Source organism: Podarcis raffonei, chromosome 6, assembly GCF_027172205.1.
Source record: "Podarcis raffonei isolate rPodRaf1 chromosome 6, rPodRaf1.pri, whole genome shotgun sequence".
Classification (NCBI taxonomy): Eukaryota; Metazoa; Chordata; class Lepidosauria; order Squamata; family Lacertidae; genus Podarcis; species Podarcis raffonei.
In genome coordinates this window covers 68,032,599-68,051,080 of record NC_070607.1, presented here as the reverse complement: position 1 = coordinate 68,051,080, position 18,482 = coordinate 68,032,599, and the positions used below count along the sequence as shown (strand labels likewise).

General features: G+C 42.9%; 2 protein-coding genes across 9 annotated transcripts in view; one reads left to right on the top strand and one right to left on the bottom strand.

Moving 5' to 3' along the window:
• Positions 1 to 9,354, top strand: part of PPFIA4 (PTPRF interacting protein alpha 4) — a 104,660-nt gene extending 95,306 nt beyond the window's left edge. For 4 of the 8 annotated variants that reach the window (XM_053393753.1, XM_053393751.1, XM_053393748.1 and 1 more), the window contains 3 exons: positions 4,397 to 4,574; positions 5,427 to 5,523; positions 8,144 to 9,354. In XM_053393753.1, coding sequence (XP_053249728.1) covers positions 4,397 to 4,574; positions 5,427 to 5,485 — 237 coding nt within the window. In that variant the 3' untranslated portion in view covers positions 5,486 to 5,523; positions 8,144 to 9,354. The remainder of the gene's footprint in view (positions 1 to 4,396; positions 4,575 to 5,426; positions 5,524 to 8,143) is intronic. The other 4 variants (XM_053393755.1, XM_053393754.1, XM_053393752.1 and 1 more) reach the window with 1 other exon arrangement.
• Positions 9,355 to 10,781: 1,427 nt separating this feature from the next.
• MYOG (myogenin) lies at positions 10,782 to 16,503 on the bottom strand. The gene is made up of 3 exons (XM_053393747.1): positions 15,832 to 16,503; positions 12,802 to 12,883; positions 10,782 to 11,698 (listed from the first exon to the last, which is right to left on the bottom strand). Exons 1-3 carry the CDS (start codon positions 16,384 to 16,386, stop codon positions 11,577 to 11,579), a joined length of 759 nt encoding a protein of 252 aa, XP_053249722.1. The 5' UTR covers positions 16,387 to 16,503; the 3' UTR covers positions 10,782 to 11,576.
• Positions 16,504 to 18,482: the final 1,979 nt, after the last annotated feature.

Here is an 18,482-nt window from a genome sequence, read left to right as displayed (position 1 = left end):
ATCGCAAGTGTGGAACAGACATTATATAGCACATATAAAAGTTGGGTGGTCAAATGGGCACAAATAGGTTAGGTGATCCTTCAAGCAAACTGGTCCTAAGCTGTTGGCAGCTTGATATACTGCCAGTAATATCTTGAATTTGTTCTGCTAACAAATTGGCTGCCAGTGCAGATCTTTGACCAGTGTTATAATATACTGATAAGGTCTCCTGTCAGTAATCATGCTGCAACATTCTTTGTTAACTGTGGCTTCCAAATTCAAGGACAAAGGAAGCCCCATGTAGAGTGCATTGCAGTCATCCACTCTTGAAATTACCAGTGCCTGGACAACTGTGGTCAAGCTATCCCAGTCCATCAATGGCAACAGCTGTTGTACCAGCTGGAGCTGATAAAAGGTGCACCGAGGCTGCCTACGCCTCTAGTGACAAAGCTTACATCCCCATTAGACTACGTAGTTTCAGAGTGCAGCCCTCTCTACAGCAGGCAGTTGACTAGTTTCTCAGAAACTGGGACCACGTGCCCAGAGCACCTTCATCTTTTGGGGACTCAAATTCAGTTTATTTTCCACAGCTAGCCCACAGCAGCATTCAGGCACAGGATCCCCTAATTCTGATATGAAAAAACTGTGCTTAGTATCATCAGCATGCTGATAGCACCATGCTCCACATTGCCTTATCCTCTAGTATTAGAGCTAAAATAGTACCCTGCAGCACTCCTTAGCATAACTGCCTGGCGTCTAAAAAGGACTCTTCTAATGATGGTCTTGTAGATAGTGCTGGAGCCATTATAACACTGTGCCCCAATTCCCATCCCATAGAGCTGATCCAGTAGCATGTACAGTAGCATGTGCTACTTTGGAGGAATAAAACCCCTGCTCTAGCCCACTTAGCACAGTGCTGTCTTGTGTTTCCTTCTCAAGGGCATTCTTAGGAGACTCTGCTGGCACGGAATAGTTTTCTCTTTTGCAGCACTGGAGCTGCAGACTACTCTGCTCATCCATAAAGGACTCTGCCTAGGCAGTAAATGTCCCTCATCTGTCTTCAAAATCTAGTTACTAACCTTGTGGCTTCCTAAGGCACTAATACTTCTCTCCCCAACTCTTGACTGAACTGTCTGTCTGGGGAGAAGAAATGTATTATGCTCCTTGAGGGGCATTTATTAATCTACTTAAGGGATGGGCAAACTCTTTTCTGTCAGAAGCTGCATTCACGTGGGGATAATTTGGGGGGACTGCATGCTGACTCTCTGGGCAGGGCTAAAGCCAGTGATGAGTGAGACCAGAGCCAAAAGTGGACACGGTCACCATTTCTCTCTTTTTCTGACACACTCTCCTCTCTCCCCTTTCTACTCAGTAGGCTGCTGGGGAGAGACAGATCACACTTTCCAGAGGCCTGAACAAGTCACTTGCACAGGGCTTTTGAAATTAGGCTTGTGATTGCCCACTTCTGATCTACTTCAAGGTTTTTAAGGTGTAGAACATGAGTTCTACCATATTCAAAGCTGAGCACCCATAATTTTAAGGAATAATTTAGTGAAGGAGTGGGCATTGCATTTTGTTTGGTCAAGCCACCCAGAAAGCTGTTCTGCTGTTGCCATTTTGAATACAGCTGAAAAAAATGAGCATGGAAGTTTTGAAGGGAGTATGGCAATGCCATATACAGAGTTTGGTTTAAAGTTTTTAAGTGTTTTTAAATAAGTAGCCAGAGAGAGTACATTACGGGGACTTCCTCCCTTTTGGAAGAGGGAGAGAATGTATCTCGCATAATATTGCATCTCATAGTACTAGTCCATCCCATAATAACAACCAATTTCATGGTATTTTCAACTGGCGATGCATTTAAATTTTAAAACATTTATTCTAAGGCAGCTAACTAAACAGAGAATACACACGCAATAAAAAAAGTTACAAATACTATGAAAACATGGAATGCATTGTTATTAAAAAGAAAAGCAGCCAATGATGAGCTGGTAAAACCATAAGAATAACCACTGCAATTAGTAAAGCAGGTTTCATTTAAGCCACTAAAGATATAAGAAAGAAGGCTTTCACACTGCGGTGGAAGGCCATCAAAGAAGCAATGAGGCAGACTTACCTGGGCAGGGAGTGTCAGAGCCTGAACTCAGCCACTGAACAAGTCCGCTCCCTCCTCACAGAGAGCAGAAGGGCCTCTGTTGATGACCATAATACTCAAGGACGCTTGTATTGGGAAAGGCAGGTCTTTGATTTTCAGAAAATAAAGAATGATAAGGAAATGGTAATTTTGCTCTGAACTTGTGAAGACCCTGGCCTGTGTTTATTTATTTAAGCTATTATATACTTGGCTTTTCTGGCTAAGTTTCCCAAAGCTACTTACAGCAATAGAATAGAATATTAAAAATCAAATAAAACACCAAGAATACCCAGTAGCTTTAAGAACCAATAGAAGGCAATAAAAATAGTCAATCATTGAATGCCTTCTAGAATAAACATATTCTTGTGCCTTTAAAAAATGGGAACACCTCTGATCTCTCTAGAGGGAGAATTCCACAGGTGTGGCATCACCATTGGTATTCACCAGTCAGAAACTGGCTAGTGACAGGCCAGAGAGAATAGCTCTGGATGCTGAACTGTGAAACCTGTACAATTTATGTGAGTGAATATGGATCATGATTGCTAAGATTTCACCAGCTTAACATTATTGGCTTCTATTGTAAAAATCCATTTTGGGAGCCATCAATGCAAACATGAAACTAGCGTTCCAATTGCTTTGATTGCCTTAAAAATGAATATATCTCTTTTAATGAGGTGTTTTAATTTTACCTCTGAATTTGAATCTTCAGCAGCTATCTATGTGCTTAAACAACCTATTTACCATCAGCAATATGCAACATTTTTGTTTTAGAGGTCACAATGAGGAAACTTCAAAAGGAAGAAAATAAGGGGCTATGAGGAATAATGACACTGGGCAATCTTCTTTGGGTTATCACACTCTGAAATCATCTTTTGTGATGAATTTTTAAAATTTTAAGAGGGAAACATCTAGGGGTTCAAGGCAAGTAGGCTGCATTTAGAAAACTCAAGGCAAACATTTTTTAAAAAAACTGATACTGAATCAGAAACTTTGACACCGGATTAGAAAGTACGTAAAAAAGGGATTTGGTCATTTCAAGTAAACAACATCTACTGTTGTTATTCTGGCAAGTTAACTCTTATTTCTATTCGAAGCAAATTGAAGTAAAATTGAATTCTTTCACATTTCTGTTAATCACCATCAGCATCCCAGTATTTGTCAGTGAGTGAAGGAAAGAATAAAGTCTGCAAGGGCTTCTCATTAATTTTCCATAACTGTGTTCTGCTTAAGTTTCCTTGTATCTGAGATAGAATTATCACTTGACCAAGACAAATGCTGGTTTAAAACACTATTGGTATATTGTTATCTTCATTATCCCACTTCGTAGGATGGCCAAATTTCTAGATTGTTTCCATAGGGAAAGAGAGACAATTTCTGAAAAGTATGCGACTCAGTTAGAAAATTAGAATATAATCCTTGAGAGATTTCTTACTGTGAATGCTGAGGTTTTTGTACTATTTGACCCCATAAAAAGGAGATTGAAGGCCTATTCACACAATTTCATTGAGCTGATTTGTGCTGTGTTCAGCATGAAATATAGAAGTGAGTGATTATTTCATCCAAATCCTAGTTTGCAACTGAATCCAAATTTATTACAATACCACATGTTAACCCACTTTCAAAATCTTTGCATTAGTGTAGTCTATGTGAGTTGAGGTGGATATATAATGAAGTAATCGCACAACCTACTTTATCAACATGCCTATTTGGTAATGAAGATTCAGCCAGTGGACAAAATGTAGAAGAAGCATGGGTTCGGCATGCCACACAGAGCAAATTAAGAACAGATATACACCAGTATGTGGAAGACTAATTGCAGGAAACAAAATGTGCACTGTGGAGTCTTGTCTTAAAGTTTCAGGGGAGGGGAGGCCAGTTTGATGCCAGGGTGCTCACTGATAGCACAGAAGTTGTGTGCCAAAGAGCAGGATCATGGCAAAATGGGTAATCCGGTCCGAGTCAACTCTGCTTGATCCCAGCCAGGAAAGCAGGACAGAGCAAAAGGCAGCTTGTCAGTACCTTGGACAGCTCACAGTGGCCAGTGCTGCTAGCTAAGATTCAGAGGCATGCCCCAAACCCAGGAAAACTAGCTGGTCTGAACCAGCCCAACTCCCTTCAATGAGTTCTCTGTCAATGTTTTTCAGACTTTGCCGATCTTCCTGTAGCATAAGAGACCTGCACGAGTCTTTTCCTTTCCACAAATGCCAGTACTTACTACTTCTCCCTGAGGAAGGCCTAGCTGATTGCTTTGCTTGGTATGTGGTATAATCTTCTCTTTCCTTACAGGGTGATGACAAGACTTTTCGACGAACTCCCTCCTGGCGAAAGCGCTTCCGCCCCCGAGACTTTCACAGCATCAGCATGCTCAGTGGATCAGCAGAGACGCTCCCAGCAGGGTTCCGAGTGACCTCCTTGGTGCCCCTTCCACCTCCTTCAGCACCACCGAAAAAAATGCCACCAGAAGGTAAGGTCCAGCTTTGCTCTTGTTCATGAGAGATGAATAAGACAGTTTCAAACCGCCAAGTGTTTGGATGCTGCATGGTGTGTGATCTTTGATGATAAGAAGCCCAACACTCTGTTTTCCTGAATAAGATTGTCACTACTAATTGGACTTCTAACATGGTTTGCCTGCCCAGACTACATATGGACCTTACTTTTGGTTCATGAACTCCCTGCATCTGATGCTGGTATCAGAGAGTTTAGATAGGCACAGAAAGTTCTGAGAACAGTTGATGTCCCATTTGATCTTGCCAAGATTACCCCTTTCTGAATCTCATGCAGGGGATTTGCTGAGTTGCTTTAGCCCAGGGATGAAGGTATGAAAAGATAAATGAGAAAGCTATTTTGTATATTTTGATGAGTTTCTAATCAGTCTGGAAGAAAGGACCTTTCAAGGATCTGACCTTGCAAATTGGGTATGTTGTTCTGTGGTGTCCAACTGATGTGAATTTACACCCTCACATAATAGAACAACTCCTTTCCCTCCAGTTCTGCTCCTTGAATAGCTCCCTTGGCTGCTTTAGACTCCTGTCTATTTAGTCATTCAGTGGTCTGACATTTTATTTCTTATTGAGCTCTGAAGCCATATACCTCTGATGCTAGGCAGCTGCACTTTCATGCCTTTTAAAAAGCATTAGTTAGTACTTTTTAACTGACTAAACTTGCTTAATTGACTTTAATTGCGCCTGACCTTTGTAATAAGCCAAGCTAGGCAGTCAGGCAACAGGGTACCAAGAGTTTAATGGTGTGCTTTGCATGAGAGCTCTGATCTCACTAATTGCATGCTTTTTATGTGTTGTTGCTAAATGGTTTGCAGTTGGTGCATCTGGGTCCCAAAGGCTGGAGACATCCACAGTTCGCACATATTCCTGCTGAGATTCAGTTTCCAATGGGACCATTGGCCCAGGGCCCAGGTAAGTGTAGAAATTAGGGTAGAGTAGCTATATTCTCAGTAGTCTAGAGAACTTCCAGAAACTAATGAAATAAACCAGAAATCAATTTCTCTGTCGTCAGGCTTCTAAACACAATTTTTGTTGTCTGCCTTAATTCACTTGCAGGGAAGTTTCCTGTATCACCAGTTCAGCTTTTTGTGCTATATGTGTGAGAGTCAGTATCATGACAAAAGAAGTTGCACAGGAGATTGTGTTGTATTCCCATGTTTGAACTTCAGCACCCCAGTGGCCTCACAATTTCTCTAGTCCATGTCAGACCAGAGGACCCAGCACAGTTGTTATATATCTGATGGGTGCCAGATTTATTCATTCAACAACCCTAGTCTCAACAACAACAAACATGGGCTTCAACACTTTAGCTCTGTCTTGGTGTTTGCAGGAGCAGTTGTTAGCACAGCAATATCTAGCATGTGTTATAGGTGATTTCTCAATGCACACGAAACATCCAGTACTGCTTCAGTGGCCTCTCTTTGTAGGGCAATAAGGCACAGGCACATTTTTCTTCAGAGATATTGCAATCCAACATTTAAATAATAGAAAGCAAAGACAAGTGGACAAAGCCATGGAGCCCATAAAATAAGCCAACATCCATGAAGAAAGAGAGGAGAGACACCAAGAAGCTTAAATCTAGCTTGATTTCAGATTAAACCTCTGAATTACTAAAACAACTAAGTTATAGCAATTTTATCTAACTCCCTTTTCACGATTTGTTTTATATATATATATGTATATATATATATATATATATATATATATATATATATATATATATATATATATTGCAGCCAGTACATAGAGGGCCACTCAGTGTGTTATGAAGCTATTATTGTCTCTCAAAAGAAACCAAACATTTTCTGCCAGAAGTGCCAATCCCTTAGTTGATACTTATTTAAGGTCAGTGCAGAGCTCAGTTCAGGAAGAGAATAATCATCTAAAACATATTGACAAGCTGTTTTCCAGAGTTGGTTATCACCCAGTTCTATATAGCACAGTGCAGGAAAGAACTTAATTGCCATAGTAGCTGTTCTTTTATTATACTTGATTGAGTGCAGTTCACTCTTGGCTTAATTGTTGGCCACCCGGGTTCTCTATGAAGAAGAACTGCTGATATTCCTGATGGTAGAGGGTTTAGCTTCTGAAAAAATATTGTGCACAGTTTCTTAAACTTTAACGGAGTTCACACATTACTTTTAGATGTGTTTGATTCAGCAGAGAACCATATATTGTTGGGCTATGATCTGGAAAACCTGTCTGTAATTCTGTGCTCAGCTCTGAAGCTCTCTGAATGACTTTGGGGAAGTCACTCTCCCTCAAGCTAATCTGCCTTACAGGTTTACTGTGAAGTTAAAATGTCATTCTGAGTTTCTTGGAAGAAAGGAAGAATAGGATTATAACATGAATATTTGGTAGAAACTGATAGTACATGACAAAACATCTTGGATCTTGCCTAGAAGATGCACCTACCTACCTACCTAACCAGGGACAAGCAACCTGTGGCTCTGTCAGTATTAAACCCAAATTGCCATCAGCTCCAGCCAACATGGCAAGTGGTCAGGGATAATGAGAGTTGGCATGCTCTGGTCCATGGGGTCACGAAGAGTCAGACACGACTAAACGACTAAACAACAACAACAACAATCCAACACTATTTACAGAGCCACAAATTGCCTACATACGAATTTTAGGTCAATATATTCAGCCCGACTATCAAGCTGTTATTCCAACAGAAGCTTCATTTTGATGAAACTGCTCCCCTTTTATAAAGCTGTCCTCCAAGACTGGTTTAATAGTTACGGTGTTTGTAGGCAGGGCCCATTTACTGGCAGAGAAATTGCTACAGTTGAGCCATTTGGATACTTTCTCCTTCAGATTATTATAGAAGCTGTTTCCTGCCTAGTAGGAAACTTTCTAGTCTAGTTGCATGCTGTAAGCTCAATAACCAAGAAATTCCGGTGACTGAAGTGTCGGCAAAATCTTAATGGATCATACTAACAAAGAGGAGGAGGAAGGAGGAATGTGCTGAATAGGGGCTGGAGAGGCATCTATAGAAATGAAGGGGACAGCTGTTGGATAAAGATAGCAAAGTTTATCCCTTTCTCCCCAAGGCAACATCAGCACTGACGCTTCCAGTGACAAGAACAAACTTGGCCATGTTCATTGTGGGTCTCACAGTCAAAATCCATGGATCAGCCATGACTGTGCTTGTGTCTAGCTTCTGCTATTTCTATGCTGATCCGTGTGGACTCTAAATCTGTGCTAAAGGCTGGTGAATAGCAGTTTGCCAGCATCAGGATTCTGAGGATTCTTGAGCAAGGCAGCTTCAGTGGGATCTCCTAACCTGGCAGAGGTGGGGTATGCAAACTGCGGATTCTCTCAACCTTTCTCTGACCCTCTTAGGTACTCCATGCAAAGGTGCTTGGAGCATTGGGCCTTGTTGTATCTGTTGGGGCTTTGTTGAATGCCTAATCTTTCACTCGGTCCCTAGTGAATAGTTGTAGGAGGAGCACAGGCACAGAGCAGATTTTCCACAGCATCACATCCTTCATGTTTAATGTAGACATTGTACCCTTTTGTTTTGCAGCACATTCCCACTACTTGTATGGTTATACACTGGCTGCTTTCCGAGATTAGGCCAGAGACCAGACTGTGCCTGCTCCTTGGCTCCAAAGAACAGAAGCTACAGGCCAACCATTTTAGGCCACATGGCCAAAAGAAGATTCTTCCTCCTGCTTGTACACAACCCCTGATCTCCTGTTTGGTGTCCTTAAACCCCAATTATATCTGTGGCTTCCCATTTATCTCCCCCGTTCCCTTGGCTTTAGACATGCTCTCACTGAGAAAGAGAACAGACATCTCTCTCCCCACTGTGTGTGATGCAGTGATCTTGATGTAGGTCTGGTAAGACATGGAAGCACCTTAATAGTGGTCTGCAGCAGTCCCTGCACCATTATCTGCCTGTGTTTCATTTTGCCAATATGCCTGAGAGCAGCAGTAGCTGCTTGTTCCCACCGTACAGCTCAGACCCAATAAGACAATCGTTAAGGAGACAAAGGCAATGATGAGACTATGGGAGACCCAGCTCTGAACTCCCCCACAAACGCAGCAGCAGGCATTTCTGCTGGGACTGCCCACCATGCCACAGGCAACAAGGAACATCTGCCAATGGGCAGTATTGTTCCTCTGATGTAAAAGGGCCAGGGCTGAAAGCAGGGCATGGAGGTGCTTGGTGAGAAGGAGAGAGTAGCTACCAAACAAGTTTGTATGTCTTCCAGGTCCCTTTGTCATGTATGAAATGAAATCTGACGCTGGGAGTTCAAGTGATGTCCTCAGATCTCTGTTGGGTAAACAGTAAATGCTCTTATCTTTCCCTGTAGACAAACAGAAAATCTCCCCTTTCTTCTCTTTGCATTTACAGATAGCCTGTGATCCAAAAAGGTTCCTAGCTGTTTCTTCCTTCTAGGGTAGGATCCGTTTGTCTCCTCATGCTGCCTTTTGCCTAGTGTGGCCCTCTTATTACTGACGTGGTATTTCTTGGTGGCTGGAATGCCCTATACTCATACCGTGCTGTTTGGAAGTGCAATATCCAAGAGACTGTACAGTTGCAATGTCTTTTTGGTGTACGACTTGCCTAATACAGTATTAAATATTTTTTTAATTTAAAGAGTAAGTGATCCCTTTATATCAACAACCTCTTTCTTTTGTCATATTATTGGTACTGCATGGATTCCAAACCCTGCAAAAAAAGTCAGGAATGGGTGTATGTGTGTTCCAATAAATCTGATTTTAAAGCAAGGCTCGGTGGATTCATAATTCTCTTCTGCATTAAAGCGGATTCTCTGGGCACGATGTTTGTGGTAACTGGTGGCATGTGAGCCATATCTGGCCTGATAATGATGATGCTTAATTGGCCCACTAGTTGACTGAACACTTCCTATGGCTTGATGGAGCATTTTAGCACCATCTTACATCCTTATGGCTGGGTGGGATGAGAAGTAAGGAAAAGCCCAAAGCCACCCACCTTTTCACTGTAGTCTCCTTACTTCAATAAGGCATGCCAGTCAGAAGCTTTTAGACCCAGTCATCTAGGAGTCCCTTAGCAGCCCAGGGAGTGAAGATGTAATTATGCTATTCTTTTGGCATCTGCATCAGGGGTGTTTCAAGGGCCTGTGTGCACAAAACATTTTGGGGCCTTGGATGCACCGATTCCTTTTTTGGGATTTCACAAGGCGCACATCCTTTGTGCTGATCTTATGTATGAAGATCCCGTAGCAGTACACATAACAGACATGGGCAGTTGACCCCTAGACATCCAATAGCTGAAGCACATTTAAATACAGGGATACACTCAAAAAAAGATTTACTTGAGGAATGTGTATGAGTTACAGGGCTCCCATGCACTTCTGATTGGCTACTGCGGAAAATAGAATGCTGTACTAGGTGGGTCTTTGAGTATAGCTCTTAATTTTATAATTCATGCAGAGAAACAAATGATAGGCTTATTTGAGGGTCGGCAATTTTGCTGGGGGTTTTTTACACTGGGTTTTGATGGATCTAATCATATCCAGTACAGAGATATGAGATAATTATCAGTTATAACACAGGTTGAATGGCAAAGTATCAAGAAATGAAATAGGATCACAGAGGGTGATTCTTTTTTTGGTAGACACACAGAGCCACCCCAAAATCCAATCAATACTTTCTCGCATAGAACCAGGGTATGCTTGAGCATTTATGCTCTTGCAAGAGGTAACACTGGAAATTGTGGCTGGACTTCCCTCCTTTTGCAGGGATCAGCTTTTATGTCCCTGGAAGTTCTTAAGAGTTCCATTTTATGAATGTAGAGGAACAAAATAATTCAGAATGGTTGCTGGAAAAAGGGAAATTTCATGGCTATGTTCTCCTTCTGCTGTCTGTCCAGGTACAGTAGACCTTGAGCAGTTTGTCACAGGGTCCATGACAGTAACTAATACTTGGTGTTAGCTGGGTGTCTGACACTTGGGATATATGTGTACTGCCCCTTTGGTACGGCACAGCATATTTTGCTTTGTTCTGATGGAATGAATGAGGGCAGGCATCAACTATAGTAAGAAGGGGGCAAAGACCACAGAGTTATATTGAAGATGACATATTGCCCAATGCATTTCAGTTACTTTGATTCAAGACTTCCATAGGAAACCAAAACTCTTCCATACAATCTCAAAAGAAGTTCAAACAAAAAAATCCTTTATTTTTTTTTTTTAAAAAAAGAAATCCCACAATAAGTTAGCAAAAATACAAAAAAATGGCAACTTCACACAGTAGAAAAGACTTCAGAGGCAGCATTTTATATGGCTTCTGGGCCTGGAAATCGCAGACTGCCAAAAGAAGTTGGTCAGACAGTATTTTTAAAGTAAAATAAAAAAATACACACTTGCACACACCCACATTTCTTTAGAAAAAAGACCATTGGCCCCCAAAAGAAACAAAACTTCTACAAAAACGGAAGAAAGAATAAAGGCCACACTGGAATCCTTCCTTTACACAGGAGTGTAATTTCTCACATACTTAGTGTTCCCAGTAATACATCAGAATGCTTTGATCAGTCAACTCCAGCCCAATTTCCAGAGGAAATGAGATCCATAAGCTTATCAGTAAAGCCATGATACCCTTCCTTTCTGGAAAGCAAGCAGACTATGAAAATTACTAGGCCCCTCTCTCATTAGCTTGCTTCTGACTGGGGGAAAGCAGAAGAAAAAAGAACCACTTTTCAAGTGTATGGAATTGGATAAGTGGCTTCAGTGGTTAAAGTCTATGACTTTGGCATGGGAAATAAAAAAATAATAATCCAGTGTTAGTTGGGAAGGAGGACTTTTCCCCCTTTGGAACATCATCCAGTGTTAGTGAAGAGAGCAGAGAAACTTCTCTTAATTGTAAAGTCCTAGTATCACGTTTCTTCTACCCTACAATCTGCGGGTAATGACTTTGGGGTTTTTTTTAATAAAGAAAGACTGAGATGGACATCACTGTCTGGATCCTCAGTTCTGAGCCCTCTCCTCTTGGAACGCAACGGCCACATCCTCCACAGCAATACTGTCCACAATCGAAGACAGCGAGTGAAGATTGTGGTCTTCGGAAGAATCATCACTCAGCAAATGATCTGCGGAGAACAAGAGAGTGACCTTAAGCAGGTGGCTTTCTCTGAGAATTTGGTTGCTGCTGAACAAGGGTAGAGGGAATCCTAGGTGGGGGGAAATAAAGGCTCAGACTATTTGTGGAATGTAGCTTAGTGCTGTGTATGCCTCTCTCTGTCTGAAGGACGTGTTCTCTCCCCCCTACTCCACCCCACAACCTTCATACTAAATCTAATGATACTTGATTGCAGGCTAAAGCACACCAACCCCATTTTTTGTACAACTCAGCATCCATTGCACCTGCAAGAAAGGATTCTGTTCCAGTTCATTTGAATTTCCTCTGGTTTCTAATTACAGAGGAAACTCTATTCATTTGTACAATGGCTGGAATTTAAGAAGCAGTGTTATTAAACATGGTTATTCAAAATTGCATTTTAAGTTAAAATGGTTTTAATTTTAATACAAGGTACGGCAGATCCTCTGCCCTTGATGACATTCCACTGCATGGTTACAAAAATGAATCCTGGGACTTTTGGTTTGGGCTATTGCTCTGGTTTTTTAATTTCCTGTTGCACTTTAGCAATGCCGTCGTACAACTGTATCGATACTTTTGCAGAGCTTTTTATCCCATCAAACTGTTGGTAGACACCTTTGAAAGTCCATCAGAATGATATGGTATATTTTAATATGGAACAGACAGGTTCCAAAAAAATATATGCTCTATCAGGAGACAAATGGAGTCAAGCCCATCAGCTAGTCTCTTCCTAATCAAATGGTCTCTCAATTCTGATTTTTTAAAATCAAAGCTGATTCAGATCAGAGGGAGAAAGAGACATCTTGATAGACCAATGGATTTTTATATTGGATGTCAACTGCTTATGGAAAAACAATGGTTTAATGATCAACCAACATTTTGGGATGCCTGTGCTTAGAAACCCAGAAGCTTCATGACTGTGCATGGCTTTCCTGCCTCTAGGACCTTGGAAGCAGGCAGCAGGAACATGCCTAGAGAGGTGGAGAGGAGAGAGCAGAAAAGCCTGGAAGGAGCTCTTGAGAGTGATGGTGCTGGCTGATGGCAGGGCGGAACCTCCAAAGAGGAATTGGTCATTGGACAAGGCTTCCTGCTTACCTCCAGGATGAGTGCTAAAGTCTAGCTGGGTGCTCCATTCAGGGCTGCATGAGGTGCTGCTGGATCCATGGTCACTAGTCACCTGAAATGGGAAGATGGAGGCTGTTAGGTTTGGTTACATTTAAGGATCTCCATTAGGAATGTGCCCTTGCATTTGTTCCTTCACTAACTCTCAAAAGTTATTTTTGTCCTTTTAGCATCCTGTATGGAATTTATTTGTTATTTTGCCAGGAATGGTCTCTCAGCTGTCTGATTGAAAATACTGACAAAGTCCTAAAGGCAGTGAAATGGCATTGTATACAGGATCCCCCTGGAATTTAGATTGGGGTGTGTGCATGAGCTTATTGTTTTTGTTTGTGTGTGTGAGAGAGATGGTGATTTAGTTTATAGCATGTGATACTGGTGTTCCCACTGTTCTTTTTGCTTTGTGTCTGCATAATTAAAGAAGTGCCATAAATGTGTGTGTGTGTGGGGGGGGGAGTCCTGTAAGCTGAATTCCGAGCCAGTAGTACAGTAACCTATCCTCAATGGCAATGTGTGTACAGCCATGCTGTGTGCATGTGAGTGGGGGGGGGGCAGGTGGGTAGCATGCAGCTGTTCATTACTCTCAGTCTGGATGAGCATTCCAGAGCCGGCTTTGTGCTATATGGGAGTATGCAGCCTACAAAAAGTAAAGACTCCTGAAATGATAAGGTAGCTGGAAAGAAGATGGGGTAACCATGCTGCTCTTTGACCTTAAAAATAAAGGAAACTACTGCTCGTGGATGAGTGTTTAATTTAGTCCAGCAGAGCCAGAGGGCAAGTTTTGCAAAGTGAGGCAGATATGAAAGGGGGAGTTCTGTTGATTTTCACAAAATATCCCCCACAACAATCAAGTTATGCCTGGCCACCACATTCTTTGTGTTGCAGTAAGGAGGATACATTTGCATGTGTGGAAAATTTTCCAGGTATGAAACATAAGGAATCCTTCAGGGCTAGTAAACAGAAGTGCAGCTATCCTCTGTTTGCAACTAATTAACAGCTGGGAATTTCCTGGGCTAAAAAGTGACCATGCAAATAGTTTTCTTATTCTTAAAGACAATGTAGAGGAAATGGGAGTTTCCTATTTAAAAAGGAAGACTTCACCCTGCTTTTTAAATAGAACTGTTAGATGTTGCAAAATACCTCAAAAATTCTCTAGTGCTGTTCCTCCCAAACCCTTTTTGAAATTGATCAACAGACATCAAAACACTTGTTGCTGCTCAACACAATGGAAGGGGAAGATCAGTATAAGCTGCAACCAGCCCTGAAGTTTACAGTTTTGGTTTCAGACAGCAGCTAGTGTGAAACAGCTTTCAGAAGACAGGAAGAACAATTGCTTTCACACATTTCTTTCTTTTATCAACAGCTGTCTTCCTGATTTCTGTATTATTATTTTTTAAGTGCAGACATAGCAAAAATAAAAAATGTAAACCATAAAGTGTCACAGCCTGGAAAGGACAGTGCAGCTCCAAATGAATAATAGTATTAACTCATGCAAAGATCACATTTACAAATAATAAAGCTATAAAAATATTCTCCACCTGTGTATTCCATCATTATTGATGTTTACATGTCAATGTCAAGAAGACCATGAAACAAAATGTGTAGCAAGATCTAGATCCTGAAAAGGATGCCCTGAAAGGTGGAGCTAAGCAAGTCCTCCTGCTACAGGGAAGCTTCAGAAGAGAAACTCAGTAATGTTTCTAAAGCATTTGTTCACCTTTTAATCGCCTCTTCTGTCCCCTTTGGACTGTAGGTCCAGGTTTGTACCCAAATGCCCTTGTGCATCTTTAAATGGAGACCCAGTAACCCATCTGAACTCAACAGGTGTCCAGCTATCAATGCTCCCCCCCCCCAGCCATACTTTCTCATTGGCACATATGCTAGAACTCGCTTCTGAATTGTCATCTGTTGAATAAAGTCCTGTATGCTGGTCACTTTGGTTACAAGGGGTGTGCCAGTCATGGTTCTGCTGTTTATTCCCATCTTCTATGTAGACAATAAAGGGAACATCCTGTTGGTATGAAAAGCATCTAATGCACTTTAAGTATATTTCAAAATTGATTTTTTTTATTCAACCCAGCTTTGACTACCACAGTTCTATTGCAGCCTTTTAAATAGCTGAATGGTACTTAATTGTAAGTGGGAGGTAGCAAGGTAGCCACAACTGCACTTTTGGAGAAACACAACGAAGAAATATAATATATTCCTGCAGGTTATCCACTAGCACTGCATGCTGAGAACACGAAGGCTGTAACTCAACCAATGTTATATGGCAACATAATGCTAAAACAACTCTTTCCCCCACTGTGATAAATTCACTTGGAAGGGGGGGAGGTAGAATCTTCCAGTCCATGCTGACTTTTCTGCATCAATTCTCAGGCTGGCTTTACAGTTGCCTTAGGCTGCATAAATGGTGAGAACCAGTGCAATTTTTCTAGGAAAAAAGGTTCCAGACCTCACCACGGACACCTCCTTTGTTCTCTTTATAATGGCAATAGTGCCCACCTGAGAGGTGCTGGAACTGAATTCCGGTGAAAAAACCCCTTGTGAGAACACGTAAGGAAACATGATGCATGCTATTCCCTGCGAAGATACAGCTAACTCAAAATATATGTATTCTATGCAAGATAGGTATGGTGTAGGAGCCAATGACTGAAACTAGAAAAGCTGTCATTCACTGCCAACTTAGGAACATCTTGCTGGGTGCTGTTGTGGAAGGGCCATCATTCAGTTCTGCTTTGCATGCAGAAGGTCCCCAGGTTTTCTATGTAAGGATGTAGATGCCCCCTGCATGAAATGCTGACTGTCAGTGTAGACAATACTGAACTAAATGGATAATTTATCTGACTTGGTATAAATCCTATATTCCTATGTCCATGGGCCAAAATAGTCATTCAGTAAGAGCGACCAGTAGAGTAGTCATTTGGCTCCTACAGTCGGACTGTGGCATGGGTGCTCTTACGCTTGATGGCAACAGCTCGCTCGTACCCTTCCCCTGGCACTTACCACCGCTTGGGTGCTGGAGTTGCAGTAGCGCAGTTCTCGCTGGTCCCTCTCCTGCTGATTGAGAGTGCTGAGCAGAGCTTGCAAGCGCTCAATGTACTGGATGGCGCTGCGCAAGATCTCCACCTTGGGAAGCCGCTGGTTGGGGTTCAATAAAGTGCTCCGCTTCAGAGCTTCAAAGGCCTCGTTGACTTTCTTCAGCCGGCGCTTCTCCCTCAGGGTGGCAGCCCGGCGCCTGTCGATGGAGACGCTTTTCCTCTTGCAGACTTTGCACGCCCAGGGCAGACACTGGCCGGGACTGTGGTCCGGCAGGGATGAGGCCTTCTCCTCTAAGCCAGCCCTGACTTCGGGGCACAGGGTCATGGCTGCTCGGTCTTGGTAGGCCGTCTGCTCGTAGCCGTGCAAGCGAGGGCTCAGGTAGTTTTCCCCGTCGTAAAACCTCTGGTCTGCAAAAAAGTAAGGGTTGGTCTCGAGGAGTTCCATGGTGAGCGTCTGGCAAGGCAGAGCCTGTGTCAGGGAGTGAAACTCTGGCTCCTCGCACCAACTGCTTGGTGGCATTTAAACCCCGTGCGGGCATTAAATCATGGAGATAAATATAGCAAACCTCCAGGAAACCTGAGCTTGCCCTAAGCTGCTGCTTCGCATCAAAACTTGTCCATCTGATTTCATGTACTCTCCCTGTGGGGATTAGTCTGTTGGTTGGGGTAGTGCTGTGTGGCTGAAGGGGGTGGGGGGGTGGGGAGCTGGCATGTGCTCCAGAGAAGCCCAGCCGCCTCTCAAACAACGGCCCCATTGGATTTATTTTCACTTGCTCTCCTACAATGATCTTGATGATCAGTCGGCTCCCTGAGCTGGCAGCTCTGCACAGCATTCCTGCCTCATCTGCTGCTTTCAATTACTGCTCCCTGCCAGTCCCAAGGCCTCTTGGCCCTCCTGAACAGCAGCAATGCAGGGAGAGGCACAAAGGCAGCTCCAAAGCTGCTCCTGAGCTGAAGAGCCACTTGCCTGCCAAACACTTCTGCTTCTGTCTTGGCTCAGGTGGCATCATTAGCATTGCACCACCTGTTTATGAATAGAAACCATGTGTCCTTAACACAGCGGTGTGAGAGGCTGAAAGCCAACAGGTGAAGTCCCTTTCTTAACGCTTCTGGAGAAGTTGGTTTTCTGTCTCGCAGGTAACTGTGAGGGGCATGGAATTTCTGCCTCTACAGATGGCCACCCTGATCATGACACCTGGGTCAAAGCTTGAGGTGCCTGCGTCCACTGAAAAAAGGTGATGAACAGCAACCGAAGGCAAGAAGTTATTAACGCCCTTGTCACTACCAGGGTTGGGATCCTGTCATGTGTTCTCTGTGGGGCTGCCCATGGATGTTGCCCAGAAACTTCAGCTTCACTGAACAGATATATGGAAGAGGACCCTCCTCAGTAGTGGCAGCTAGATGAGAGAATAGGCTCTGTGGGGAAGTATGCCTGAGTCAGTATCACCTCATGGTAGGCAGTAAAGATGTTTGCAGGAAAAGCACTAATACTTCATTCTGGTGGTTTATATTGGTGCCAGCTTGTATTTCATATTGGCATTTGTTTGACTACATTGTGATTGGTTTCTGTTCTTTTTATGAGATGCCTTAAGCAGTGGCGTAGCGTGGGTTGTCAGCACCCTGGGCAAGGCAAGTAATTTGCGCCCCCTAGAGTGAGTGAGCCAGGTAGGGGCAGAGAGCTGCGAGTGCGAGCGCCCCCCCCCAGATGTTGCGGCCGGTGCGGCCGGCCCCCCCTGCACCCCCCACGCTGCGCCACTGGCCTTAAGTGGTTGCCTCATGTGGCTGGGAACAGGGTTATGTGTTTCAGCATCATTTGACCCTTCCCTTGCCTCCACGACTCTAGACATTGCTGTTATTTATATGAAATGATCTTAGGGAGAGTTACAATCCATAAAATGACAACATACAACCTTACCATCACAAACATTCATACTGCATATTTGTGATGGTGATTAGATTATAAATTTAAATCCCAGTCCTCAGCAGTAAGAATCAACATAAGCAGAACAAATACAATGGAAGTCAATGCCACCCAAATGCTTATGTCAATAGCATGGTATTACCTTGGTGCTGGAATAATGTCAATGGCAGTGCCAGCTGGGCTTCAGAAAGAATGTGTGTGGTTCTCTCATTTTACCCTGTGAGAGGTAGATTAGGGATCTTTGTGCACTAGTGCAAGGGTTAGTGAACAGGTGAGTTTTTATGTGGCACAACAGAGGAATCCAACACACTAGCACTAGCAGAAACTCATTATGCAATGATAGTGCAATCCATTGCGCAATTAAGCTGCCAGCAAACTGCTTATGCATTCTCTTGCACAAGAATGTTCCGCTGGTGCAAATAAGTATACTAGTCAATGACTTTAACTTTTGGATATAACCCTTAGCCTACAAGGCAACAAGTTGCACAAAAACCACTCAGTGACCTTCACAGCCATGCAGGAATTTGAACCCAAGTCTCTGCCCTCTTTCAAAAGCCCAGAATTCTAGCTGCTATACTACAATACCAAGCAAGCTTTTATTTTTCAGTTCCCCACATAATTCCATTGGCCACTTTCAAGGTCTGTGGCTGCAAGCCTAGGCATGCCTACTAGGAAGTCTGTCCCATTGAACTCTG